A 27438-nucleotide genomic window follows, 5' to 3' on the forward strand; every position below is an offset into this window, starting at 1 on the left:
CAGCAGTGTTGGGTGGGAAACGTTCTCCCATCCCACAAGAATTTTATAGATTAAAAAAAAATTCCCATCCTGAATCAGGACAAAAAGTCAAAATTATGAAAATGTTCATGAACTGAGAATCCAAAAAGAATTTCCGATCTGGTCAAATGAGAGATTTCCTTTTGATAATTTCCAAACTTTTTGTTTTGATGTTGACCTTTTTTATACTTTTTTTTACTTAAATTATTTTTACATAATTTAACTTAAATTTTGAAACAAAAAGTCATTTTGACCCCCAAACCAGCACTTTTTTGTTTAGGAAATGTAACGGGTAAGTAACAAGTGTCTCGGATTCTGCTGGTATGAATTCAGGGGGTCCTAAAGGCAAACATTGGCATCTGTTGGGACCTTAAGCTCTGTCGATTACCAGGCTGATATTTACTGATTGGTCAATATCAGGCCATAAGGACCAATGTCATCCTTGAAGGATCTGCATGGAGAAGGTCAGTCTGTTTGCTCGTACTATTGTGCCCTAATGGCCACACAGCTCCTTTAGAAACCCCAGGAAAACATTTCACTGCCATGAGAGGAGGAGATTAAAAGAGATTCAGAGGCGCAGCCTCTTTAGAAGTGCTGTTTTATTTCTCATTAGCTCAGCAGCTGCCCGGCCCCTGATATTAATAACTCCCCCATCCTCCACCCCTGAAATTGAACGCCAGGTAGCCACTGACGGGCTATAGCTACACTACAGCACCTGCGTAGCTATGCCAGCATTGCCCTCTAGTGTAGACGCAGCATACTCCAACCGAAGGAGGTTTTCTGCCTGTGTAAAAGCACCACCTCCCTATGCCAACAGAGGCCTTCTTCTCTGCTGCATCTGCACTAGGGGTTTTGTCAGCATGGCTTTGTCTCTAGCGTCTGGGCTATACTCAATTTGCCCTAGCTGTGTTGCTCAGGGCTGTGAAACCCCCGGTGTAGACGTGGCGAAGTCGATGGAAGAATTCTTCCATCCACAAAGCTACCACCGCTCAGAGGGTGGATTAATGACACTGACAGAAAAACCCCTTCTGTCTCTGTAGCACCATAGCTGGGCAGCTGTAGTGTGGACATACCCTAGGGGTGTGGGCTTTTTTCACACCCCTGCCCGACATCGCTAGCCCAGTATAAGTTGTAAGCGCTGAGCAGGCCAGCCCTCGCTCCATTTTGCCGAGTGGCTGCAGCGTCCAGGGAGTTCTCTCTCAGGCAGTGCACAGCTCAGAAAAAGTTACAGACAAGAAACATTCAGCAGCTACTTGTCAAACATCTTTGCTGGGTCAAAGTCACGTTGGGATGAGCTCCGAAGCTGGTATGAACCAGCATAGCCCGATTCCGCCAGCGGAGGATCCATCTCGGCGAGTTTTGATTTGTCAAACCCAGGCAACTTCGTTCGTGTGCCCCCTCCCCCACTCCTGCTGTCTGGGACGCTCCGAAAAGCGCTTCACAGCAACGCGACTAGTATTTAGTATTTTACAGCTGTCCTGCTGGGGTGGGGGACGCGTGTCCCACCCCCGGCGGCCAAAGAAACATTTGATTTGTGTAATCAACCAGGTAATGGAATGGCCAAATAAACACTACATTGTTAATCTATAGGTACATGGCTGTTTTCTCTGAGAGATGTATACGGTGCAGCATGGCCTCTTGCCGATTTCAGCACAGGACCACTGTATCTCATTTAGGATACAGTGCTCCCATTATTACGGGCTTATTGTGCTAGGGACTGTACGTATACACCATAAAAGATAGTCCCTGTCCCAAAGAGCTTACAGTCTAAATAGACAAAGGGTGAAATGGGAAACTGAGGCACGGAGCGGGGAAGCGACTTGCACAAGATCACCCAACAAGTCAGTGGCAAAGTCAGGAAGAGATCCCAGGTGTCCTGAGGTCCTGACCACTGGACCACACTATCCCTGCTCCAGATTGCCCATGGACATGGGCGTGGATTTAAGTTTGCTAAACACAAGGGAGACCAAGGGGCGTCACCAGCACAGTATCGCTTTACCCCCTTGCAGCTTGAAGAGGATCAGTGCAACTGTGGTCAGGTGTGGTTAGGAGCATTGCCCTGGGGAATAGCTACCAAATCTGGAGAAGAGAGGGACTCGTCTCTGACGTGGTGAAAGGAAAACTCTCTTCTGCCTCTGGTTAGTGAAGAGATGGAGGCTGAGACACGTAGGGCTGGGACAGGGAGAGAGAGAGGGGTAAGTGCAGAGAGAGACGGAGGCGCAGCTGGGGATGGATGGATGCATGAGCCCGAGCCAACAAGTTCACCTGTTTGCCTTTAAGGGCCCGGCTCAGCCCATAGCAGAGTTGGGCCCGAACCGTGAAGTGGGGCCCTAGGCGTGATGCTCAGCCCTGGCGTTCCACCAGCCCAGGCCCGTCGCCGGGACGTGCGCTGCCCCCTTGGCAGCCTGCTGCTTCGCCGCTGTCGTTAAACTTTAATTCAATAGAACCAGGCTCTATCCCCCCAGGAAATCAAGAAGGGATCGGAATCAATTATTCACTAACCCTTGATAAATATTACAATAAATAGGGATGATTTCCATTTAATCTATTCTTAAACAGCCCCGGCTCTGCGTAAAGGGCCTGTCAACACTCACTCCAGGTGGGGCGTCAAACTCCGACTCGCCTTGCTGGGTGCCATCTGCCAGGAGGCTTTTCCATTAACCCTTTCATGGCCTCATCCCAGGCGCTAACGCTCTGCTGAGGTCAGTGGGATGTGGCTCCCAAATGTACCAGCAGTTCAGCAATTCCTTTCTACCTGGCCGCACCTGTAGCACCTATCCCTGCTTTCAGGAGCTGATCCAACACCCACTGAAGTCAATGGGAAAACTCCCCTGGGCTTTGGCTCAGGTTCTAGGGAGGGAGAGAAATCCCAGACTCCTTGGACTTTAGCTGCATACAGATTCCCTGCTTCTGGTGCACTGGTCTCTGTCATTCTATCCCCTCTGGCCTCTGGGAGACGCTAGCCCCCCCTAGAAAACCTAGCCAGCATTGTCATGGCTCAGACATTCTGGCAGATGTACAAGAGAGGTGATCCAGAGACCTCCAGCCCCAGGGAAAAGGTCTTATTGGAAAACCCAGGAGGTGGGCAGGCACGCGCACCATGAGACTTGCCACGCGACTCATCCCCAGAATGGCAGGCAAGATCACGCTCCGGGAGATGCCGTTTTAAGGAGCACACCACCCTGCCCTGCTGGCATGACCTCGCACGCTCTTCAGAATGGTGCCCCCTCCTGCCCTGTCCGATACAGGACAAAACCACGTCTGGGTTTGTCTCAGTACCAGACGGGGAAGAAACTTTAGAAAAGCAGGATCGTTTGGCTTAAAACCGGACCAATAGCCTGCCTAATTGCCACATCTGTCTCATGTAGCTCCGTGGTGCCCATGGCCCTGGTATCTGAGCGCCTCCTAATCTTTGAAACCACCCCAGCGAGCAGGGGCGGCTCTAGACATTTCGCCGCCCCAAGCACGGCGGCATGCCGTGGGGGGCGCTCTGCCAGTCGCCGGTCCCGTGGCTCCGGTGGACCTCCCGCAGGCGTGCGTGCGGAGGGTCCGCTGGTCCTGTGACTCCACCGGAGCCACGGGACCAGCGGACCCTCCGCAGGCATGCCGCGGAAGGCTGGCTGCCTGCCTGCTGCCCTCCCGGCAACTGGCAGAGCGCCCCCTGCGGCATGCCGCCCCAAGCACGTGCTTGGCGTACTGGGGCCTGGAGCCGCCCCTGCCAGCGAGGCAGGCCAGGGCTGTCACGTCCATTGTACAGATGGAAACTGAGGCCCAGAGAGATCCTGGGGGACATTTTCAAAAGTGTCTAAGGAACCTAAGACGCACTGGGACACAGGAGCTGTTGGAAATGGAAATAAACCTCGATCTTGGTGGGGAGAGGGGGAATGGCCCAGTCGTTAAGGTGTTGGCCTGGGTGCATTTCCCTTCCCTGCCACAGACCCCCTGCATGATCTTGGGTCACTTTGTGCCTCAGTTTCCCCATCTATACAATGAGGATAACAGCACTTCCTTGCCTCACAGGGCGTTGTGAGGATAAACACATTACAGACCATGAGGTGCTCAGAGACTACGGTGAGTGGCTGTTTATAGTTTAAACTATCTGTTTAAACGATCTGTTTATACCTTATAGAGAGAGATGCTTTGAACCTAATGTGCTGGAAATCACCCACATTTCAGACAGCTGCCCGCAGGGGCAGGGCCCGGGCCCATACCGTGGAGACAGGCCTGAGAACTCAGTGCCTTTCCTCTCAGAATCCAGCCAGTTTGCCCAACAGGGAGTTCAAGAAGCAGTGCAGGAAAACGGAGGCACCTGGCTAGTGAAAAATTGCTGAGAGTAGCCACATAACCTGAAGGAGCTCACCACCACCACTGCTGAGCCGGGGAGCTGTGGCCTCTCGTACCTCTGGGAATAAGGCCACTTTCATCTAGTAGCCTAAATATGGATTTAGGAGCTGAACTTTAAGGACCCAGGTTGGAAAATAGCAGCCCTAAAGTATCACCCCTGTTTGGGGGAGGGCAGAGAGCGAGGAGAGGGGGAAGGATGGTGGCTTATGTGGGTGGAGGAGAATAAACTGGAGGGGAAAAGACTTTTCATTCTTTTAAAACCCTGCAGGCTGCAGTGTAGAATATTCCTCTTACTCCTGCCTTTCTCCTTCTGTCCAAAGGGTGGCGCTGCTCCCTTACCTGCAAAGTGCCTGGGCAGTTAGGAATGCCACGGCCCAGAGGGGACCAGGGCTGGATTAACCTTTTGTGAGCCTGGCACCAAACATAGTTATGGGCCCCCATGGAGGGAGTGGAGCCTGGCAAGGGGAGATCAGTCCCCGGAGCGAGGAGCCAGCCAGAGGCCATGGGGCATGGCAGGGGCGGCCCCGCTCTGCCCAATGCAAGGGCACTGTTTATAAACCAGCAATTGCCAGACGTACAGTGGCCTGTCCGTCCCTGTGCTGCCAGCCTGCCCCTTCCCCTCGGGGGTGGGCCCATGTCGTGCCAACCCCCCCCGCCCAGCACCCCCCCAGACCCACCCACAAATGCACAGCGCCCTGCACAACACCACCCCTGCCCACAGCCCCACCACAACTGCCCAGCACCCCCACAGAACCCCCACTCCCTAGTGCCCCAACACACAGATCCTCCCGCCCCCCAGACCCACTCCCCCAAGCCCTGCCTCCTGGCCACATTCACCGGCCTTGCTGGGAGGCGACTGTCTCCGCCAGGCTGAGCTGGCAGCACAGCCAGGGCCGGTCCCAGGGCTGGGAATCACGCTGGTCCCTCAGGAGTGGCGCAATCAGCCAGGCCAGGACCTGCCCTGACCAGGGTCCCTCAAAATGCACTTGCCTGGAGGAGCCCAGCCAAGCCCTCCACACTGTAACCCCCACCCTACCTGGCTGAGATTGGCCAGGCTCAGCTCCGGGGAGACAGGTCGGCCCCCACAGGGGGTGGGAAGCAGAGACTGCCCAGAGCCGGAGGTGCCCTGGGGTCCGGCCAGGGGCCAGAGAGGAGCCGGAGGTGGGGTCGGGGGGCGGAGAGGAGCCCTCGGCCAGCCGGCAGGCAGGCCGAGAGGAGCAAGTGGTGGGCAGGGGGAGCCAGCAGGGTCTCGGCGCGCAGTGCAAGCGGAGCATGGGCCCGGCTCCACGGAGCCACTGGAGCATTGTAAACCCAGCCCTGGGGTCAGGGAATATACTGGTGGAAGCACCTTTATACTGGTACAGCTGTCCACAGAACCAGGGTTTGTACCAATACAATTGTACTGGGGGGGGGGGAATCACCCCCCTAAACCAACACGTTACACGAGTACCAAATGTGTGTGCAGGGCAGGTTATAGCCAGAGAGTGAGATTATGGGCTTAGCTGTGCCTCGCCTCACTCCATGTGCTGCCATGTACCCCCGTGCAAAGAGTGTAACGTGGGTGTAGAATGCTGCCCCACGAGGGGGGCGCGTGTGTGTGACGAAGTGGGGCTGTTCTTAATGTTTCCTCTGAATACTGGGTGGGTGCCTCAGTTTCTGGCCGACACTCTGTCTCCTGGCAACTAACGGCCAGGGCCCTTCCCCCCTGCAAGGGGATGCTAAAGGTGGGGGAGAACAAAGAGGTCAGGTGACCTCCTGGCCCGGGAAAGGAACAAAGCCCAAAGAAGGAGGGGCTGGAGGGGGTTTCAGTTTGAGGCTGGCTGGGGACGAGGAGTGAGGGCAGATGTGGGTGTCTGGCTCGCTGCCCCCCAGGATGGACCCAGCTGAGGGGTCCCGTTCTCTGTACCTACAAGCTCTGTTTTATACCCTGTTCCTGTCATCTAATAAACCTCTGTTTTACTGACTGGCTGAGAGTCACGTCTGACTGCAAAGTGGGGGTGCAGGACCCTGTGGCTTCCCCAGGACCCCGCCTGGGCGGACTCGCTGTGGGAAGCGCACGGAGGGGCAGAGGATGCTGAATGCTCCAAGGTCAGACCCAAGAAGGTGGAAGCCGTGTGAGCTTCTTGCCCTGGAGACAGTCTGCTCACAGAGAGGAGACTTCACCAGAGTCCTGAGTGGCTTTGTGGGGAGCAGTTCCTGAGCATCACCCAGGGACTCTGTGACAGTGTGTGTGTGCACACGTGTGTGCATGAGAGAGATTTGGCGTGCGGCAGAGAGAACGGCCCTGTCTAGATTAGTGAGATCCTACGGCTCATCCTCAAAGGAGTTATCAACCTGGTTTTAAACCCCAGGGCACCTAGTGTGGTCAGGGCTTTACCACCTCTGCTCAGGGTCAGCCTAGCAGGGAGTCATAACCCTGTACCCCTGGCCCTCAGCCCCATCTTCCTTCACTAGCCACCTCTGGGCCAGTTCCCCTGCAATAATCAACCTCGTGCCCCCCTGCCATGGAACCCGCAAGTGCCCCCCTCCCTTTCGGCTGCAGCCGCCCCTCCATTCCCTCCGCCTGGAGCTCTCAACTCGCTCGGCCCTTCGCTTGGAGCCAGTCACCTCCTCCCCTACCTGCCTGAGCGTGCGACTGAGTCTGCCCCCCTCACTGCCGTCGCACAGCCCTCAGCCAGGTGACTAGTCCCTGCCGAAACCAATGGGGCTTCCCAGGTAAGTGCTGCTCAGTGAGGACGAGGGTGGAAGGATCAGGCCCTTTATGGTGGCTTGGGCCCAGCTGACCTGCTCCCGAACTCGGAGCGTCCCAAACCCTTGCATGTGTCAGGCAGCCCCAGCAGCAGCCCGGAGAGAGCTGTTCAACGGCACCCCCCTGCTAGGCACTTATCCTGCAAGCTCAGCCCCCCATGTGAGCTCCCTGGGCCAGGGCCTTACCCCTTAGGACAGGGGGGAGCTAGACGAGGGGAGACGGACCCTTGGGAAAGCATCTGAGCGGGGGCACCCAGCTCCCACTGAATTCCAGCTCCCGTAGCCCCCAACCTAAGTGACTTGTGCACTGGTTCAAATGCCAGAGCTCTTCCCTGGCTTCGGGGGAAGACGGCCCTGAAACCGGAGCTTTATCAGGGGCGATGCCCCCCCAGAGGCCTGGTTGTCACCGGACTCTCACAGCTCAGGCTCCTGGCCCGGGATCGTCCCCGTGTTAGTTTTGGCTCCGCGGGGAAGGCCCTGACCTGGCCCGATAGTATTATTATTTCAGCCTTGTCTGGCTTGTTTTCCTCCATTTCCTATTTCCAGGCTGCCCCGTCCTCGTCTGCGACTCCCTGTGAAAGAGGAGGGAGCCCAGCAGGGCCGCTCTCCCCCCCGTCCCCACGGCCGCTCCCCACTCCCGCTGTTGTGCTCTTCCCCCAATAGTGCTGCGATTTCATATGGAACCAGCAGCCAGGAGAGGAATAAAGTCACCCCCCAGCCACACACCTGCCAAAGCAGCTGCCCCTTTAAAGGAGGGCTCTGCAGCCGGACTATCCATTTTACCAACCCCCAGTTTCCTGCGGCTCCTCTCCCCGCCCCCCTGTGTAACTCTACCCAGGGTCAGTTTCCTCCTTCTCTCTGACAGTCTCAGGGATTTGGTGGGAGCAGCAGCCTCCGGTTAAAAGAGCCACAGGTTGCAACCCCCTTGCCCCACCTGGGGCAGCGCATTTGATTCCCAGCCTGGGCCTGCAGGGAGCTGGGGCTGAGGTCGCACAGCTGTGCCTGGCTTCGGTGAGTAAACACCAGACTCCAGCTGGCTGCCGGTCCCTCTCCCAAGCAAGCCAATGGTCAGGGATGGCTGGGCAGCCCCTCTGCTCCGGGGCATGGCTGGGCCGGCCAAGGGGCTGGGATTGGGGACAGGGGCTCGGCACAGATGCTGCAAACTGCAGACTCTTGCTGCAGGGAATGCAAAGGGGGTCTGTGTCCTCGCCCACTGCATGCACCTGGGAGCCCAGGTGGTGCATGCATTAGCCCTTGGCGTCCCACCAGGCTGACTCAGTTTAACCCCTTCATGACTGCATCTGGCCCCCGTCAACCCACCCCCACGGTGAGTCTTTGCTTTAAAGAGCCAACAGAGCCCTTGATTGGTTAATTGATAGGCGTCCCTTACAAATGAGCTTTCTAGGCTAGGGGTGTGGTGCTGCAGGAGCCCCTGGCCCGAGGGGGTGGCCGCTGGGCTTAGCTCTGAAGTGCCCTTGGAAAGTGAGTGAGACCCTGGGAAGGAATTGAGTGAGTCACTCTCCCCTTTGGGTAGCTAATGGCTGCTGCACTGGGGCTGAAATGCCTTGTCTCTCCCTTGATGTTCCTGGGGGGGTAACATCAGGGTCTGTTTCTGCTGAGCTGGGCTCTGAGTAACTAAACTCTGCTCCCCAAAGGGTAAGAAAGTGATAAAGTGTGTTTGGGGGGGGAGGGTGTTTCTGCTTTGTCTGCTGCTGTGACCCTGTGGAGAAGGTTAGAGCACCTGGAGCTTTCTCAGCCGACCCTTTCCCCGGGCAGGGGCAGGGGTGCTGCCTGGAGGCTGGGCTCCTGTCCAAGAGATCTGCTTAAGCCCCAGTGGTGGCACAGCTGTCTGTGCCCAGCCTCCAGCTCAGCTGCAGTGGGGACTGATCGGTCTCTAACCTCCAGCACCCAGGTGCTGGCCGGGTGCCCTGTCTCGGGGACAGATGGCCCATTGGGCACTGGGATTCCTTGGCACTAACCTGCCCTGTGGCACTAACCCAGCTCTCCCAAGAAGCCACGGGACAGCTACAGTCTGCGTCCTGCCTCGGTGGTGTCTCGGCTGGACACCTTTTGGCTGGAGCTGTTGCTAAGGGCTGGTGGGAGGGAGGCTGTGCTAAGCCCCTAAGTTCCAGGGGCACCCCTGCTTCGCAGCACTAAGGGGGCAGTGCTGGCAGCTGGCCAGGAAGCTGAGGGCTGCCCTTAACTGGGTCCTGCACCTTTCATTAAAAGTTGGCTGCCCCCAGCTGTAAGGTGCTGCTTTCTGATGCACCCTTGGTACAGCTGCACTTGCTAGTCACCTAACCAGGCCTAGCAGCACCCTGCAATCGCCAGGCGACAGGGGGTGTCCTGTTCTCCCCCCCCCCCACATCCCTTGCTTCAGTGGCTAATGCTGTCTGGCTAGTGTTGCTTTCTCTGCTGGATATTTGTGGGGGGGCAGGTCTCTTCTTGCTGCAGCCCTAGTATTTTGGCAGAGCTGGTAGCCTGCTTAAGTCCCCAGTGATGAGCTTTAGGGTCTGGTAACTAGCCCAGGGCTGCCAGGAAGGAGCAGCTCTCCCTATGCTCCAATGGGCTGACTTAGCAAACTCCTGCCTGGGCTTCAGCTGGGACAAGATGTCTTGTGCTCCTCTGACGCCCACCTAGGGTTGCCAGGTGTCCGGTTTGTGACCGAGCCACCCGTCGAAAAGGGACCCTGGTGGCTGCAGTCAGCGCTGCCGACCAGGCAGCTAAAAGTCCGGTGGGTGGGGCTAAGGCAGGAACTGCAGCCAATGGGAGCTGCGGGCATGAGGGCAGCGTGCGGAGCTTCCCTGGCTGCCCGTGCGCCATGGGGCCGCAGCGATGTGGGAGCTGCTTCTGGGAACTGCAGCAAACACCACTGGGACCCTGAACCCCTCCTGCACCCTCTGCCCCTCCTGCATCCAAACTCCCTCCCAGACCCCGTATGCCCCCAATCCCCAGCCTGGAGCCCTCTCCTGCACCCCAAACCCTTCATCCCTGGCCCCACCCCAGAGCCTGCACCCCCAGCTGGAGTCCTCACCCCCCTCCTGCACCCCAACTCCCTGCCCCAGCCTGGTGAAAGTCTGCAATGGAGGGAGGGGGGATGGAGCAAGAAGGGGTGGGGCCTTGGGAAAGGGGCGGGGCCTCGGGGAAGGGGTGTTCAGTTTTGTACAATTAGAAAGCTGGCAACCCTAAGCCTGACCCCCACCAGCCAGTTGGCACCCAGCATGAGCTGCCGGTCTGAGTCCTTCCCCTCCTGCTGCGCTGCCAGGTCCTCCAAAGCGATACCACACATGACCTTAAACTTAGCTCTGTAGAACCTAAGAACTGCATGCTGAGCTGGCTAAAACCCAGCGTCTCGGCTCAGGCTGTGGTATCCATCTGGCCATTATCTGGGTTCCTAGTCTAATGAAGCACTAGACATGGAGCAGGGTGGTGGGGAGTGCTGCCAGGCCATGTGTCTCCTACCTCTGGCTTTCGTGGAAACAAGGGCTGAAAGGTCGAACTGTCAGGTTGACTTAACTCTTGTTCTCTCCCTGCCATCAATAGCACAAGACCCTCTAGAAGATGGGGGACTGGGGCTTCCTGGAGAAGCTGCTGGACCAGGTCCAGGAGCACTCAACAGTGATTGGGAAGATCTGGCTGACAGTGCTGTTCATCTTCAGGATCCTTATCCTGGGCCTGGCCGGGGAATCGGTGTGGGGGGACGAGCAGTCGGATTTCCTGTGCAACACCAAGCAGCCAGGCTGTGTCAACGTGTGCTACGACAAGGCCTTCCCCATCTCCCACATCCGCTACTGGGTGCTGCAGTTTCTCTTCGTCAGCACCCCTACCTTGGTCTACCTGGGCCATGTCATCTACCTCTCGGGGCGGGAGGAGAAGCTGAAGCAGCGGGAGAGCGAGCTCCGGGCGGCGCAGATCAAAGACTTGAAGGTGGAGCAGGCTCTGTCAGTGGTGCAGAAGAAAATCTCCAAGATCTGCGTGGCGGAGGACGGCCGCATCAAGATCCGCGGCTCCCTGATGTGGACCTACGTCATCAGCGTGATCTGCAAGAGCATCTTCGAGGCCGGCTTCCTCTTAGGCCAGTGGTACCTGTATGGTTTCTTCATGCCACCCGTCTTCGTGTGCGAGAGGGCCCCCTGCCCCCACAAGGTGGACTGCTTCGTCTCCCGCCCCACTGAGAAGACCATCTTCATCATCTTCATGATGGTGGTGGGCCTGATCTCCCTGGGCCTCAACCTCTTGGAGCTCTTCCACCTCTGCTGCAAGAACCTGCTCAGCAGGATGAGGGAGGCCTCTTCCTCTTCCAGCCCAGCTGTGGACATAGACTCCTTCCCAGACAGCAAGCAGTGTCACTACCTCCCTCTGAGCGAGAGCCACGCCCCTCCTTACCTGGCCTACAACAAGCTGTCGAGCGAGCAGAACTGGGCCAACTTCAACACCGAGGAGAACCTGGCACTGCGCAGTGGTAACAAGCCCTCCCCTGAGTCCTACGCCCCAGGAGCCCAGCCCCTGCAGGAGAGGCAGACCAGCCGGCCTGGCTCCTCTGCTTCCAAGAAACAGTATGTCTAGGAGAGCACTGAAACCAGGCTGCTGTGTCTCGGGGGTGTCCTTTCTCCATTGAACAAGGGGATACTCAGGTTCTTGGGCATCTTGGCCATGGGACCTGTTTGCTATAGAGACTTTAAAAACAAAACAAAACCCCAAAGCTCCTTTTGGAGACCCACTTTGGTTGACTGGCAGGCACCTCCTGCTCTCCACTGTCCATTGTGTGTCTGTGTATTTAAAGTGTGGGTGCTGTAGATGTGCTCTCAGGTGCATGCACCTCTCAGCAGACTGGCTGTGCCATAAGACGTTCATGTGGCTCAATGGCACGTTGCATTGTAGCCGGCTGACTGACCTTTACAGGGTGCGAGGACCCTTCCCACCATTCTGCTGGCGAAATGTACCTCACACTCCCTGGGGGAGGGTTATTCTCTGGTGCCTTTGTACAAAAGACCCTAAGTAACCAATGTCACATGATACCAATATGTTCACCTTTCTTCAGCTGCAGTCCCAGGAGAGCTGGTGCTTTCTTTTTTTAAACTGTGTAGACATGGAAACCAAACAAAATCCCTTCTTCAGCTACAGAAGCATCTTCAGTGGAAAGCTGCCTGGGATATTGTGCAGCTTGCATTCAGATCCACGGTGCTTTGCCTTGGGGTGGACCAGCTACTGCGTTTTTGGGGTAATATGTGGAGAAATATCCTTACTATAACTAGGAGAGTTCCCTTTCCTGCTCAATGGTTTCCATCGTCTCTGATCAGAGCTGTGCTTTGTAACCTGAACTCTAAATCTCTCTAGCCAAGATCTTTAATTCCTAACTAGTGGAGTTAATCTGGCCCAGCCTAGGTAAACTTTTATCCTTCTAAAGGAGGGAGTGGGGGAAGTCTGTTTGCCTCGGAGATCTTAGCAGCTGCAAGAGTTTGCCTTCAGCCTAGAAATTCCATAGGGCAGCTTGGTGTAAGAATTAATGTGGGGCTGGGGGCACTGGAGTGCCAGACATCTCTCCTCCTCCTGGGTCACCTCCAAAAATTATTAGATCTTGCCACACCGAGTTGCATGACTCAGTAGCTTATCTGTCCAAGCTGAGGTGCCAGCCCAGTGAGAGGAAACCCCGATGTACTAAGGAAAGGCCGTATCACAGGGCTTAACGCCTACTGCCCTGAGTTCAGTTGCCCCAGAGCAAAGTTATAAACTCTGTCCTCATGTACGTTCAGAGTAACTTGCTGTCCGTGTGTGTGGGTGTAAGGATCCTCACAGGTAGCTGCAGTAACAGCCCTGGTCCTCTGCCCCAGATGGCCTCATTTCTGAGGCACTGGTTTCCATTGGTTAACTGTTTATTTTTTAATCTGCTTGTCTGACTGTAGAACTGCAGCTTCAAAGCCCAATATTTGCCACTGGCTCTGCACTAGCCAACCAACAGCTTAACAAAGTGTGAGTATTCACTTCCCAGCCGCTTTACAGGGATCCCACTGCGTTCAAATCTGCTGGGAAGGAGGGGCCTTCACTTGTGGGGTGTGAGCACTGGGCCTCTGCTGGAATGGGGCTGCCCACAGATTCGGCCAGGGTGGAGGGGACGTTGTGGGTAAGTGAATTGCCCCATTCAGAGCCCTAGAACCATTGCTGGGGGCTTAAGGCTGATCACACTCTTCCTAGGTTCCCTTTCCTCAGCCTCTCAGTTAGGAACTGGTTGCACCAGTCAACAGAGCTGGCACCTCCTGCCCGGCAGAGATCTGATATGGGAGTCGCTGGCGCAGGGTGGGGTTTGAGGGATAGAGCTGCATGGCAGAGTGCTCATGGGCACTGTTTAGGCTGTTGATTATTTCACTTTAATGAGCACCAAAGTCACTCAAAAAATCTTCATTTCAAAAAGGGGTAGGAAAAAAATTAAGTGATTTCGTTTGTTTGCACAAATGTCCTCTCCTGCTGGGGTGTGGGCGGGTGGTGGGCTGAGGGAAACCTGCCATCCCTCCTCAAGAGAGCAGGCTCCAGTGAATTGTGCCTGAAAAATCCCAAAGCTGTGAAACCAAAAGGGTCTCGCCTTCTGTCCTCCTGATTGTTTGTTCCATTTTTAATGTAAGCCAAACCACCGCAGCTGCCTGCTCGGGCTGTATTCTTATCTCCCCAACGTGTCCATGCTCCAGGCTGAGAGGAGCAGATGGAAGTTGCTCTTCAGCTCTTTCTGGCAGACTTAATGTTGCATTTTTGTCAAATAAAACTTTGACATAAAATACCTCCTGCCGTATGTGTGTGTGTGTGGCGCTTTCTCACAGCATCTAGTGTAACACATCGAGTAGTCCCATGGTTCTCAGGCTAATGCTCCCAGCTTTGTCCTGTGAAAAGCTGCCGTATGGGGCTTGCCCTCTGCAACTATCAGCGGTGCACTTTGAATGGAGGTTTAGCCTGACACTATAAATTAACCTGGGCTCTAGTAAATGTGGCGAGCTGGTCAGACTGCTGACATCATTCATGCCGTGGGCTGAAATGGTCTTGTTTGAAGTGCAGCTCCAGGTGCTGACCAGCTGTATAAAGAAAGGGACTGGCCTCCGTCCCCTCCATAGGGGTGTCTCAGAGCTATAGCTCACTGCCTTAATCCCCCAGTAGTGGGGCTGAACTGCTTTTCTTCAGCCCTTCCTCACAAGCTGGCTCGTGACACGGCCCTTAGTCACTGAAATCAATCCCTGCCCCCTTAATATTATCACTGGTAAAATTTGCACATGCCCCAAAAACTGAGGGGCGGGGGGAACTAATGAAGAGGACAGATCACTGCGTCAGAGCTAGCTGGATGGCTTGGTAAACTGAGCCCTCTGCGTGTTAATGGGGCTAAATGTGTACATCTAAGAACAAAGGAGGAGGCCCTACTCCCAGGCTGGGGATCTCCAGGCTGGCAAGCAGGGACCTGAGAGATGTGCGGGTTGTGGTGGACAGTCAGCTGAACGTGAGCTCCCAGGGTGATGCTGTGACCTAAGGCAATTTGGGACCTATTAGCAGGGGCCTCTCAAGTAGCAGCAGGCAGGTTATTTCCTCTCTCTTTTTGGCAGGGGTGTGGCCCCTGCTGGCGTGCTGTGTGGAGGGCTGGTACCCCCCCACTCAAGAAGGATGTCGATGGATTGGAAAGGGTTCGGAGAAGTGCCATGGGAACGATTAAAGGATTAGAAACCCGGCTTTGGTGGCTGAGCTCTTTGAGTCTCTTTTGCTTAACCAAGAGAAGGTTAAGGGGTGACTTGGTTATAGTACCTACATGGGGAGAAAAAAACTGGCTCGTGGTGTGCTTTTCTCTGCTGGATGGCAGAGCCCATTATTCCATGTCTGAAACTGAAGCTAGACCACCTCAGCTGGATACGGTGTACGTGTTTAACGCTGAGTAGTTAACCACAGGACCAACTCACCAAAGGTGGGGGCGGATTCTCCATCCCTGACAGTTGGATGTTTTTCTAAGAGATCTGCTCTGGGAGTTATTTGGGGGATGTTCTCGGGCCGGTGCTATACAAGGAGTCAGATGAGATGATCACAATGGTCCCTCTGGCCTTGGGGGGCCTATGAATGTTAGGGTGACTATATTCCCGGCTGGAGAGGAACTCTGACTAATAGTTCAGACTCTTGGGTAGAGATTGTCCTAGGGCTATTTCGCAGGGGACTGGCCTGGGGGGTGGGCCACCTCACCATCCTTGCCTCTCTTGTATTGTTCATGTGCTCTCTAAGGTACAGCGATGAATTGCCATTCGGGCCCTGTACTCACCCGTTCTTGCATAATAGGTGGAAATGGGCTCTAGATAAGCTGAAACTCTGGTATTGTTTTCTGCTTCTATAACCACAGGGCTTAAAATACACCAGAACAGGCCATTCTCTCTGGCAAACTTCTGTGTAAAAAGGGTTTCAAAAATAACTCTGACACACGCATTTTCCCCCCTTCCAGCTGTGTACTGAATCCGTGTGCTGGATGAGCAAATGGGAACAGTAGCACTGCAGGCAGCTGTGGAAGGAAATAGAGTGAGGCCAGAGCTGCCCTGTGCCTGTCAAAATGGCACTAGGCTCCTGTGTTTATCCGCTTGGCTTCACATTGAATGTGCCTAGGATACAGGCAAAAGTCTCTTTTCTCTCCCACTGCCTGCCAGCCCTGCCTGTTCCACTGGGGGATCTGAGAGTCGAGCGCGGGGTCCTTTCCTGTGCGTTATTGCAACTAACACAAATGCTGATGCCCTCCGTGACACTGGTGCGGCCTTGTTGCTTACTTGGAAACTGTAGTAAACAACTCTCTTGATGCAGGGGGAGCAAATAGACTCCCGCTTGCCCTGCTGTTAGCCCGACAGAACCAGCACAGCACCTGCTGAGCTATGAGGTTTCCTCTCCTTCCCTTGCGTTAACAGCCATGTATCACTGCAGTAAGTGCAGCAGAGCCCTTCCTCTACTAGGAAGGTTGCCTTTTTCATTCCCACCCTAGCGCTCTCCTGCTAGGATTCCTAGTTCAAGGGCCTGTGACACTCTTTCCTCTATGAATCTCACAGCTGTTGTAAGGGTGGTGGGTGACTCTAGTGATCAGGGCCTGGGGCCGGGCTGCAGAAGACCGGGTTTTTCTGGGTTTTCTTTCTAGTTCTGCCACAGATGTGACCTGGACCACGTCTCTGTGCCTTGGTTTCCCCATCTGCTAGATGGGGCTAATGCTTCTCTACTTTGTGCGCTTCAGGCACGAGGCTGCATGCAGCCAGAGTGCAATATATGGGCTATTAGTAGGGATAGCAGAAGAGTGGGAGGGGAGCTGCTGGTGCTTTTGCCCTTCCAAAGAGAGGTGGGCTAGTCGTGTGTTTCAGGTGCTAGTCTGTGACTGGGGAGAGCTGAGTTCAATCCCAGCTCTGCCACAAACTCCTTGTTGGACCTCAGCTGAGTCGCCTCTAGGCCTCAGTTCCCTACCTGTAAAATGGATAATAGCCTACTACACTCTCACTAAGCATCCCTAGAGTTACACAAGTGCGAGTGAGACACCGGTTAGGCCCTGCATCCTTCGCAGGGTGCTACTGTGAGGTACCATCATGCGTGACACACACGGATATGCAGAAATGTCTGTCAGGGAGGAGAAGTAGATACTTTTCGGGAAGGATTCCCACTGCAGCCAGTCCTGGATGAGGAGAGAATTTCTGTCTTGTCAGTGGACTGTGTTGTAAACATGTGGAAAACTTCCCCATGCTGTGCCTCAGTTTCCCCTAGGTGTTATCATAATACTGACGATAACACACACACACACAGAGACTTGGCTCTCCAAAGAGAGGAGCCCTGAGCGTGCTGAAGGGAGAGGAAATGCCTGTGTGAAAGGTAACTGTACAGACGCCTCTGCCACCCCTGGCCAACAGCAGCCCGAGTGCTTAGTCTGCTATTTATTTGTGTTGCTCTCTGTTTTTGCTCCCTCTCCTGGCCTGGAGTGAATATTTTCATTGGCACAGCTGGGGCTTCAGGCTTTTCCCACTGCTCCAGCAAGGTGAAAAACAAGACAGCCGCGAGCCCCCTTGTCTGGAACCTGCCGCCACCCCTGCCCTAGCCCCTGAGCTCCCGGTACCAGCGCTGGCTGGGAGGTGAGCTGGAATAATAAAGCTGCCGGGCGTGCTATTGTTTCATGTTGTGATGAGGCTGGCCCTGGCTGTCCTAGTGACCCGAAGTGCCGGCCAGGGGCTCGCACAGCTGTGGGAAGCTGCCTTCATTGCACTCCAAGAACAACAGAGAGGAGTTAATTTTCACAGTGAGCCATTTCCAGGGGCCAGCCAGGGCAGGCTTGGGAGCCGAGGAGACAACCCAGCCCTGCTTCTGTCCGTGTGCCTAGAGTGACACAAACACGGCCTGTTTCCCTAGAAGGAGGGCAGGCTGCCCTTGTGCAAATAAAAGGTTGCAGCTGATAAGGGTGATGAATGGAAAGGAACCACTTGCTCCCTCGTCTGCACAGGCCTGGCGAGGAGATAATACGCTTCAGTACTGAGGCCTCTGCTCCCTCTGTGCAGCAGCCAAGGGGAGAGTGGGGCCGAGGGCAGTGAGCTGACCCGTGGTACCATTGAACGGGGCCAGGAGCGGAGCTGGTTGGTACCGTGGCAGCACTGGGGCTGGGTTGATGAGCTAGCTGCCGCATTGTGATTTAAACCCCAGAGGAGCCAGTGTGCTGGGTGCTGTACGGACACATAGTAAGAAAGGGTCCCTGCCCCAAAGAGAGTGCAATGGACATGGGGAAACAGGAGGGAGGACGCTGAACATCACACGGCAGTTTGGTAACAGAGCCTGACCCCCAGCCCAGCCCCCTACCGCCTCCTGTGGGAGGTAAGCACACTGCTTGGTAGTAAGTGCTTTCAGGCTGAGACCCATAGGCAATGCAATGAGTGGAACAAGCCATTCACACCACTGCATGTAGCTGAGGGCTCTGCGTTGGCCGGAAAACCACATTATTCCTCCATCTCTGCCGTGCTAGCATCCTGGCTGGGGGGACGTCAGCCCTTTCATGGTTTCCACGGCCGTGTGGCCCACACAACTGCACCGGGATGTGCAGAAGTGTCTGCCAGCGAGGGGCAGTAGATGCTTTTTAGGAGGGATTCCTGACGGCGCCAGCTTGGCTCTGAGGGAGCCTTTCTTGCCTCTTCCAAATGGCCATAGAACAGTTCAATGCCTGTCTGCCCCAGGCTGTGCCGCTGTTTCCCCAGCTGTAAAATGGGGATAATGATACTTAAAGTGCTTTGAGCCGCTCGGAGAGACAGTGGCTAAGTCTTGCTACTGTGATGTCAAGAAAAAGACAGCGCAGAAAGTTCTGTGCTTCTGCCTCAGCCCAGCTCTATTATTCATCATCATCATCACTGGGGCTTTAATTAATCACAGTAAATGTCATATTGAGGGTGGAGCTTCACTGAATAATCTTTCTAAGATGGGGTCAAAGGGCAATTAATCATCAGCGGGCGTGTCCTGTGCAGAAAAGAGCGATGTGAGTGGATCCCCAGGGCATCCCTAAGGATTTGGCGCTGCACATGGCGCTCATTGGAGAAGTCCGGCCCAGGATTGGCTGACACACTCATGTTGTCTCCTGGTAACAGAGTCTATTGTCGGGTTATGTTTTTGTCCTTGGAGTTTGCAAACTGGATTGTCCCACTTTTCCTGCAATACAAAGTTGGCGGCAGGGCTGCCACTGCCTTTGTGTGATAGCGTGGGGCAGGCCCGGCCAGTCGAGCCCGCCCGTTCTTTTCAGAGTTCAGGAAACAGCTTCTTGATAACAGCCACAGAACATCACCAAACAAAGCACAGCCTGGACCAGGGGATGTGCAGACGCTTCAGCTCAGATGCTGTAACCTAAGAAAAAGCCCTGGCACTGAGCTGGGCAGGAGCATGGTTCAGTGTTTACAATCGCGTGGCTGGGACTCAGGAGAGCTAGGACCTATTCCTAGCTCCGCACGAGCCTCTTGTGTGGCCTTGAGCCAGGAACAGCACTGCTCTGTGCCTCAGTTTCCCCATCTTCAAAGTCAGATGAATGAGCCTGAGCTCCCTACATCCCAAGGCCTGTAAAGCGCTGTAGGTAACAGTCTCTGCTGCCCCAAACTTGCAGCCCATGGGAAGTGGGGGGGCTAAGGTGGCTTTACGCCATCCCCAGCCTCGGCTGCTCCGGAGCCTGGCGTGATTCCCTGCAATAACGCAGCCAGCCTTGGGGCCTGTCTAAGTGATGGCCGCCTCCCTGGGTTACAGAGCAGCCTGGGAGCTCCACTAGTCTGCAGCTGAACGCACCCTGTGCCAGGCATTATAAGGGTCTGCTGGGAGGGCACCTTATGGATGCCTGGCACAGGGCCGGTGCAAGGGGCCACTTCACCAGGCTGGACCTGGGGTTTGAGGGCCCCTTTTACACCTAACATAAAAGGGCTGGAACAGGGGAGTTCTTTCTGCTGTCGCCTCCTGAGGTCCCCCAGCTTTACAGGTAAATTCTCTGGGCAGGGACTCTCTCTTTGCCTGGTTTGTACCGCAACTGGCACAGCGGGGCTGTGGCCGCTACCGTAATACAGTGACTGAGCAGGGGGGTTTTAGTGAGAGCAGGAAACAAGACACACACACTCCCCCGCCCTATGTCTCGAAACACACCCCGTGGCGTTGGGTCTCTCGATGGGCAGGGCTGCTGTCCCAACGGCCTTGGACTCAATGCTCCCATGCCAAACCCACGTGCATCATGTATGTAAATATATGTGAACCCCCCCCACCACCACCACCACATATGGGCATGCAGTTAAAGCACTGACCGGGGACTGCCCCGCTCTGCCACCGGCACCTCGCTGAGTCTGGCTGTTCCTCGGGGCCCTGGCTGCCAAAAGGAGCTAAGGATACCGTACTGCCTTTCTCGCAGCCCGGGTTGGTCTTGCCCAGCCTGTTAGTGCTTCAGGACAGGCCTGGCTTTTACTACGTGGCTGTGCAGCGCCTCTAGCCAACACCACATCATAATCTCCTCCTCCTCCAGGCCTTTATGGCAGCGGCCCATTGACCGATCATTTTCCTAGTGCTGTTGTGACCTGGCCTAGAGACAATTGCTCCAGACTTTAGCAAGGGCCTTGCACTCCGTTGGGTTCTAGCGGCCTGGCTCTAGCACCCCCGATACATTTCTGTAAGACCCTCGGCTCCATCCCTCGCAAAGTCTATAGGTGGGTTCCAAAGGGAAACCTTCCATTTCTCAGCAACCAGCCCCTGGGCTCATGTCTAACTATTGTGTTTAAAAGTGCCCCCCCCCCGCCAACCCACCCCGTCCCGCCAGGTCTCCCCACCCCCCCTTTGCTATTTCCTATGCCCAGCCTATCGCTCCCAGCAGCGCTAGCGGGAGACTATTTTCTGAAGCTACATAAACAGATAAGAAGGGCTATTTCAGCGGTTGCAGTTCCTGGAACACACAGTGACTCCCAGGCCCCGGGACATGTGGTCACCAGGGGATTCAGAAGGGCCGAGTCGCAAAGAAAGAAACTCAGGCGCATTCTCCAGGCAGATTTTGTACCTAGGGGGTGGGAGCACTTAATGGAGTGCGAGCCGGCCGCATGGGAACGGAAGCAAGGGGCAGCAGAGACCCCGGTGCGGGGGAATAGACACAGCAAGCAGCTGTGAGTCCTAGAGAGTTAAAGGGACTGGGGGTTGGCAAAGGCTGCTGGGAACATGCAGGGCTCCATTGACAGAGTGAGAGTGTGTGTGTGTGTGTGTGTGTGTGTGTGTGTGTGTGTGTGTGTGTGTGTGTGTGTGTGTGTGTGTGTGTGTGTGTGTGTGTGTGTGTGTGTGTGTGTGTGGCCAGCCCAGTCCAGAGGCGATGCATTTGTTGCTTGCTTACTGGCCTGTCTTTATAGGGGCGGTGGGCGGGCGCGCTGTCATCAACCCCATCCCGCCGCAGGCCTTGCCGGCCGGAGCCCATAGCGGCCGCAGCGCTTCCTCCGCAGCCCTAGGGACAGCCCAGCCTGCACTGTCTCAGCGGAAGGGCCGTGCAAATCCTTGTGCCTGGGCCAAGCTGGGTTTGCCTGCATGCTGAGCCTGCGCCGGGGCACTGGGTTCCCTGCCGGCTGCTCCGGCTGCGGGGGGGTGGGGGGGGATTGCTTTGGGGCGTTCCCCTGATGCTGCCTAGGCTGTATGTGCTCTGCTGGGCAGAGAGGCCACCTGCCCAATGGCACCTCTAGACCAGCAGCCCCCCGGGACAAAGCGCCTATAACTGACGCAGGGGGAGTCATGGCAGGCATAGAGCCCCCATGGCTGGGTCTGTGCTGCCCTTTGCAGGCCCCACTCCATTACCACCCCCCAGCTCTGCCCCAGCAGACCCTCTGGGGGAGCCTGGCCCCTCTAGGTCCCAGCGGGGGGGTGGGGGGCGCCTCGGGGAGACCTGTGACCCGGTGAGTGAAGGGTGGCTTTGCTCCGTGACATCTGAGCTCATCGCTCTGTCCTGCTCCGAGCACTCAGGAGCCAGAGCCGCAGGGGAGGGGATGCTGACCACCCCCAAGAGGGCTCCTCGTGGAGCATCGCTAGGCACCGCGGCAGCCCCACCCCCTGCGGCAGGCCCTGCTGAGCGGCGCCGGGGAGGGGGGGGGGTGTCTATTTTTAAACTTTCTCAGTATAAGAAAAAGAAAAGGCTCCCAAAGCAGATTCCCTTGCCGGAAACGGATGACAGACGCAGCAAGCCAAGACCTGCTGCCGGCGGGGGGGACTTGAACTGAAACAATCTCACTGGCTGGGAGGAGACCGGGTGCCTCTTCCACAGGCCCCTCTGGAGCTATCGCACACACACGCTCCTCCCCTCTCCCCCACCCATGCCAGCTCTGTGCCGGGGGCTGTGCCAGGCCAGTGCCCCAGGACATGGTGCATTGGGTGGGAAGCTGGGGCCTGGGTGCTGCTGGACCAAAGGGTGGCCAGCTCTGCTTGGGGCAGGCTTGGCATGCGTGAGCCTGCTGGGCACTGGGCGGAAAGCACCCTGGGGGCTCGGGCCATACAGGCAGTGCCCCCGGGAGGGACACTTGCAAACGGATCCCCGCCAAGCCCAGCCGCTGCTGTCCCGAGGGGAGGTGCAGCAGGTCAGCGGAGGCTTCCTTTCCCTCTGGCTCTGCTGGGTTTTGGAACAAGCCAAGTGGCTCATTTCCTCTTCCTCTATTGCTGCAGAGCTGGGCTGGGCTGGGGCAGGTGGTGTGTCCCCACGGGCGAGCTGGGGCCTGGGCTAGGGGGACCAGCTGTCCTGATTTTATAGGGACAGGCCTGCTTTTTGGGTCTTTTTCTAATATAGACTCCTATTACCTCCCCCACCCCCACGGCCCAGTTTTTCACATTTGCTGTCTGGTCACCTTAGGCTGGGCATACCCAGGCCTGCATGTCATGTACCCGGGCTGGGGCAGAGCATCAACTGCAGCCAGGAAACACAAATTTTAAAGCCCTTGTGACACCCCCCCCACACACAACCTGCCCTGTCTTTACTACGGCGCCCTGGCCGGCATGGCCCGGCGACTCAGCAGACAGCCTGCGTTGCTACTGCGTGACTTAACGCCGCCTCCCAGCTGGTGGGTCGGCGCCCATTTTAACAGGGCGCTATCCCGCGGCACAAGAAGGTTTAAGTGACTTGCTTACGGCCACCAAGCGTCCTGGCACCCAAGCCCTGCTCTGCCCACTAGACCCCACTCTCCCCTCAGCACTAGGAATGAAATCCAGGCGGCCTGGCTCCCAATCCCCTGCTCTAACCACCAGGCAACATTGTCCTTACAGCGCGCCTGTAACCAGCCAGGGCATTGTGCCATTGACATGCGCCTGAACTCCTGGCTCAGTTACACCCCAAGGGTGGCAGTGTCTTAGCCTGCCTTTTCCCATCCCAGTTACAATGGCAGCCTGTCGAGACGCCAGCACCTGCCCTGCGGACACAGCCCCTGGGCCGCCTGCACCCATGTCCCTGGGCCTCCCATTGTGCGGCAAGCAGTAACAAACCCCGTCACCTGAGCCTGGTGCCAGCAATTCACAATAGGGGCCCGCAAGCCCCAAACAATCCCCCCACTCCCCCACCTCGTCCCAGCCGTGGGAGCGGGGTTATAGCGAGTGCGCCTCTCGCAGGGGCTGTGCGAGACAATGCTGAGATGTGTGAGAACCACGATGCTGGAGGAAGTGCTCTCAATAGCGTCCACGACTTCCCGTATCCTGACATTGTCAGTCCCCTCCAACCGCACTTCCGCAGGCTTCTTCCCGCGTGGGGGTGCCTGCTTCTCCTTGGGGGGGGCAGCAGCTCACATGTCCCCCCCACCTCCAGTGCACCCTTGAAACCGTCCCCCACCCCCACATGCAATGGCACCCACACGATGCTGGGCCGCTAAGGCAGCGCATTGACGGCTGGGCTGTGTGTGTGTGTGTGTGTGTGTGTTGGGGCGGGGGGGGGCGTGACTGGGAGTGAGGCTGCCCGGGTTCTCGCCCTGGCACTGGGAGGGCCGTGGGGCCTGTGACGTAAGCCTCACACCTGAGCCGAACATGGGCGCTGAGCATGGGGGCGGGGGCGGCAGGTGGGTTAGCCCAGAGCGCGCGCACACCTGGGGTCAGTTCCTAGCTCAGGGAAGAGTGTGAGCTAGTGGGTAGAGCAAGGGCCTGGACGCCAGGCCTCCTGGGTGCCCTACCCGTGACGCAGCCAGGCAGGGAGCTTGGTACTTGGGTTGTAGGCTGTGTGCATGGGCAAGAAGGCAAACTAGCCCCCACCCCAGGCTACTAACACATCACCACGGCCAAGCTAATCCCATCCGGAACTAGCAGCCGTGCCCCTGAGCCGCGAGGGAATCGGCACCTTACCTGGAAAAATAAACAGGCGGGAAATAACACACCCGCCCAAAGAGAGGACAGCAAAGTCTGTGGACCCCCTCCCCAAATCTGTTGGGAAACGCTGCCCCCCCCTTCCCCCCACAGGGTTACACAATTGCTGAGTTACTGGGCTCAGCAAACCCCACTGCCATACCCAACCCAGGCCCAATCCAGAGTCCCCGGGCTTGTCACCACACAGGAGCCCATTGGTTTACGTTACACAGATATAATGAAACTGGGGGACAGAAGCATGCACATGCGCACGCGCACACACCCACCCACACACACTCTCTCTCTCTCTCTCTCTCTCTCTCTCAGGTGGGGTTTCAGGTCAACTGATCGCCCGTTCCCTTACACTGAACCAAAATAAACCCACTTTCACTGGCATGCGGAGCAGCCACGCAGCTTGTGGCACCAGTTTAACTAAACGGGTTGAAACGCCCCCTGCATGCAAAGCCCCTAGTTCAGCCTCTAACGCCAGGTCAGCCAGTGATTTTTCAGCCCCCTTTGCTGGTTGCACATGGGCTAACTACACCAAGTTGCAGCAAGAGCGCCGGCCATTGGCTTTTCAGTGGCCCAAAAAATGAGCCGGGCATTGGGCGTGTCGCTGGGCACCACCCCACGCGGCCTCTCCAGCTCCAGGCCCACATTACAGTGTAAACACAGACTGGCTCCGCTCAGCAATCGAGTGCTTTTGCTGTCCCTGGTTGCTGGGGCCGAAGGCTCAGCTGGAGGCGGCAGCTCCAGGCCCGTGGGGACCACGCCAGGAAGAGGATCTCCCCGAGAGAAGGCTGAGAAAAGATTCCCACAAGCTCATGGAAAAAGGGCAGAAAGGGAGCCTGAGAACCAGACCGGCTGGGGCAAGCAGCAGCCAGGTCCCCTGCGGGGGCGGGGAGATTTCCATGGGCTTGGCTGCGTTGTTTTCATTGGCTGGCTCTGGTTCGGCTCCAGGGCTTAGGTGTTGAACATTTTTCCAGCCTAGGTTCCCATGCAGTGGGCCACAGCAGGATGTGCAGCATTGCCCAGCCACCACCCACCCCAACACCAGCAGCTCGCTGGGGGTGGCTTCAGTGGCAAGACGAGCGGGTGCCGTTACTCCACTCCCATGCTTGGCGCAGGGATGGGAAGGGCATGAAGATGGCTTTACCACACCTCTGTGTTCCTGGTAGCCTGGGCCATGCAGGACCGTGTCTAGCTCCCAGTGTAAGTTAGAGCAGTCTCGAGGCTGCTCTAATGCAGCATCCCATGGGCCCAGGGAAGCATCGCCTAACCATAGTATGATGCACTGCAAACACACACCCCTGCCCCTCCCCATATGCCAGAGGCTAGTGCAGAGCTCTTACACCAGCACCACACTCGGGGGGGGGGGACAGCGCCCTGTGCAGGGGGGACTCTCAGGGGGCCCTTCCCCCCTTCAGGGCTCTTCATGCTGCCAATGGGCCGTAATGAGGCCTGAGACTAGAACCCTGGTGTTCTAGCCCCTTCCAACATACGCGCAGCCAGCTGCATAGCAAAGCCCCACCAAGACACCCCCGACCCTGATGGGGGCTCTATCTGGGCCTGGCTGGAAGGGCAGCGTCATATGGCCCCTCCCCATAGCGCTGTACCACTGCCACGCTCCTTGTCATTTCACACTGCATCTTTCCCCTTTCCTTGCTGCGTCTCGTCGATGTTACACCCCCCCACAGCTGTTATTTGCACGTTCACCCTGCAAAGAGCGTTGGGCTGCTGTTTGCACGCACGATGCTGCATCACTACCAAGCCGCCCGCTGGGCTACGCACCTTCGTGCAAGGTCAGGTTAAGCTCAGCAGCCTCCTGGCTGGCAGTCGGGGAGGTGGGGGAGCCCTCTGGTCTCGCAGGAGGCCAGTATCCTTGCAATGAGCTCATAGGCCTGCCCCCAAGCTGCGTGCTGTGACCCTAGCCAGCCTGGGGGTGATGCATGCCACAGCCGCCCAGACGTGCATTAGCCAACTGAGGCGCCAGCCCGACCTGCTGCTGGTGGTGCCTCGGGGTGGGGGGAGTGGCTTGTTCGTGGGCCTCTGGCAGTGATGAAGTGGGTGTGCTAGGACCAGAGGACGAGGGGGGCGGGAGGTTGGCCGACCTTCATCCAGGTGATGAGGAGCTGGGAGTCCCAGGCTGTGCAGCGTTGACAGCAAAGGGGCTTTGTGGACGTTGGCCTCCCCAGTAATGGAAGGGAGGTGGCCTGAGGCCACAGCCCTGAGCCGCTGACGCCTGCTGGATGCTCCCCCAACACTAGTGCCATCAGCTCTGCCTTTTGCGCCCCTCTGTCCTGACCCCGGAAGTAGCCGCCTTCCCCTCCCCCAGCTCCTTCAGTCAGGTGGTGTCGGTAATGCCCCAGCTGACAGGCCGCTCACGTCCCAGCCCAGCCGGCACCAAATTCAGGTCTGCAAACAAGGCCGCACGCAGGCGCTGCACACCCAGGGCCGGCCGCTGGCGGGGACAGGGCAGGCAGGAGGGGGGCATAGCAGAAAGCAAGCAGGCTGCCTATTAAACAACCCTGCAGCCTGGTTAAGCCCCTCCCAGAAGCCCAGCTTGCCCTGGCAGTGCTGCAGGGCATGGGGCAGGTCGATATGGCCCATCTCTGGGCTGGAACACAGCAACTGTTTAACCAGCTCAGAACAACACAGCAGGGCAGGCGGTGACGAAGAGCCCCCGGTGGTACTGACGCTGCGCGGGGCAGATTAGGGATCACTACCTGGGACAGGCTTCAGCCAGGCTTCAACGGGCCTGACATCCCTCGGCTTGGGAGACACACCTATGGGGGCTTTAATGGCAAAGACCTCGGTGCATCTGAGAGACCACACGTCCACACAGGGGCGGCTCCAGGCCCCAGCACGCCAAGCGCGTGCTTGGGGCAGCATGCTGCGGGGGGCGCTCTGCCGGTCGCCAGGAGGGCAGCAGGCAGCTCCGGTGGACCTCCCGCAGGCGTGCCTGCGGAGGGTCCGCTGGTCCTGTGGCTTCGGTGGAGCATCCGCAGGCACGCCTGCCGGAGGTCCACCGGAGCCGTGGGACCAGCGGACCCTCTGCAGGCACATCTGCGAGAGGTCCACCGGAGCCGCGGGACCGGCGACCAGCAGAGCACCCCCCCACGGCGTGCCACCGTGCTTGGGGCAGCGAAATGGCTAGAGCCGCCCCTGCGTCCACAGCACTGCTAGTGCCACAGAGGGGTAGTGAATTACACACACCCTCCCTTACGATCCACATGCACCATGGCAACTTGTCCGGCGCTCCAGGGGCCGAGTGCATAGGCTTTGTCCGCACTGGTGCAAACCCCATGGGTAGACGGGCAAAGCCTTTCTAAGAGCTGGCTTGCAGTGGGGGCACTTCACTCCCTTACACACATGGAGTTAGCTGCACAATTGTGAACAGCAGCTAATGGCACTGTTGCCTGCCTGGAGCTGGATTTTGTAACCAGGTCAAATCCCTCTTGCAGATAAGGCCTTAGTGAAGGCCCCTCATGTGCACACCTTGGGGACTGCACCATGCATTTGTTG

General features: G+C 57.0%; 1 protein-coding gene across 5 annotated transcripts; it reads left to right on the forward strand.

Annotated features, from left to right (window-relative positions):
• The first annotated feature begins 7969 nt into the window (after nt 1-7969).
• GJA4 (gap junction protein alpha 4) lies at nt 7970-14278 on the forward strand. Of its 5 annotated transcripts, none has more exons than XM_044998072.1 (2): nt 7970-8121; nt 10654-14278. In XM_044998072.1, the coding sequence occupies exon 2, from the start codon at nt 10672-10674 to the stop codon at nt 11674-11676; it is 1005 nt and encodes a 334-aa protein (XP_044854007.1). In that variant the 5' UTR covers nt 7970-8121; nt 10654-10671; the 3' UTR covers nt 11677-14278. The 5 variants fall into 5 exon arrangements, with proteins under 5 accessions (XP_044854007.1, XP_044854008.1, XP_044854005.1 ...); XM_044998073.1 differs by lacking the exon at nt 7970-8121 and adding an exon at nt 8271-8437; XM_044998070.1 differs by lacking the exon at nt 7970-8121 and adding an exon at nt 8491-8592 and having other exon boundaries at nt 10654-14275.
• Nucleotides 14279-27438: the final 13160 nt, after the last annotated feature.

Source organism: Mauremys mutica, chromosome 23, assembly GCF_020497125.1.
Source record: "Mauremys mutica isolate MM-2020 ecotype Southern chromosome 23, ASM2049712v1, whole genome shotgun sequence".
NCBI lineage: Eukaryota > Metazoa > Chordata > Testudines > Geoemydidae > Mauremys > Mauremys mutica.

What these genes read in the sequence shown, in the direction of transcription:
- GJA4 (XM_044998072.1), top strand. Translation starts at nt 10,672, where the DNA reads ATGGGGGACTGGGGCTTCCTGGAGAAGCTGCTGGACCAGGTCCAGGAG.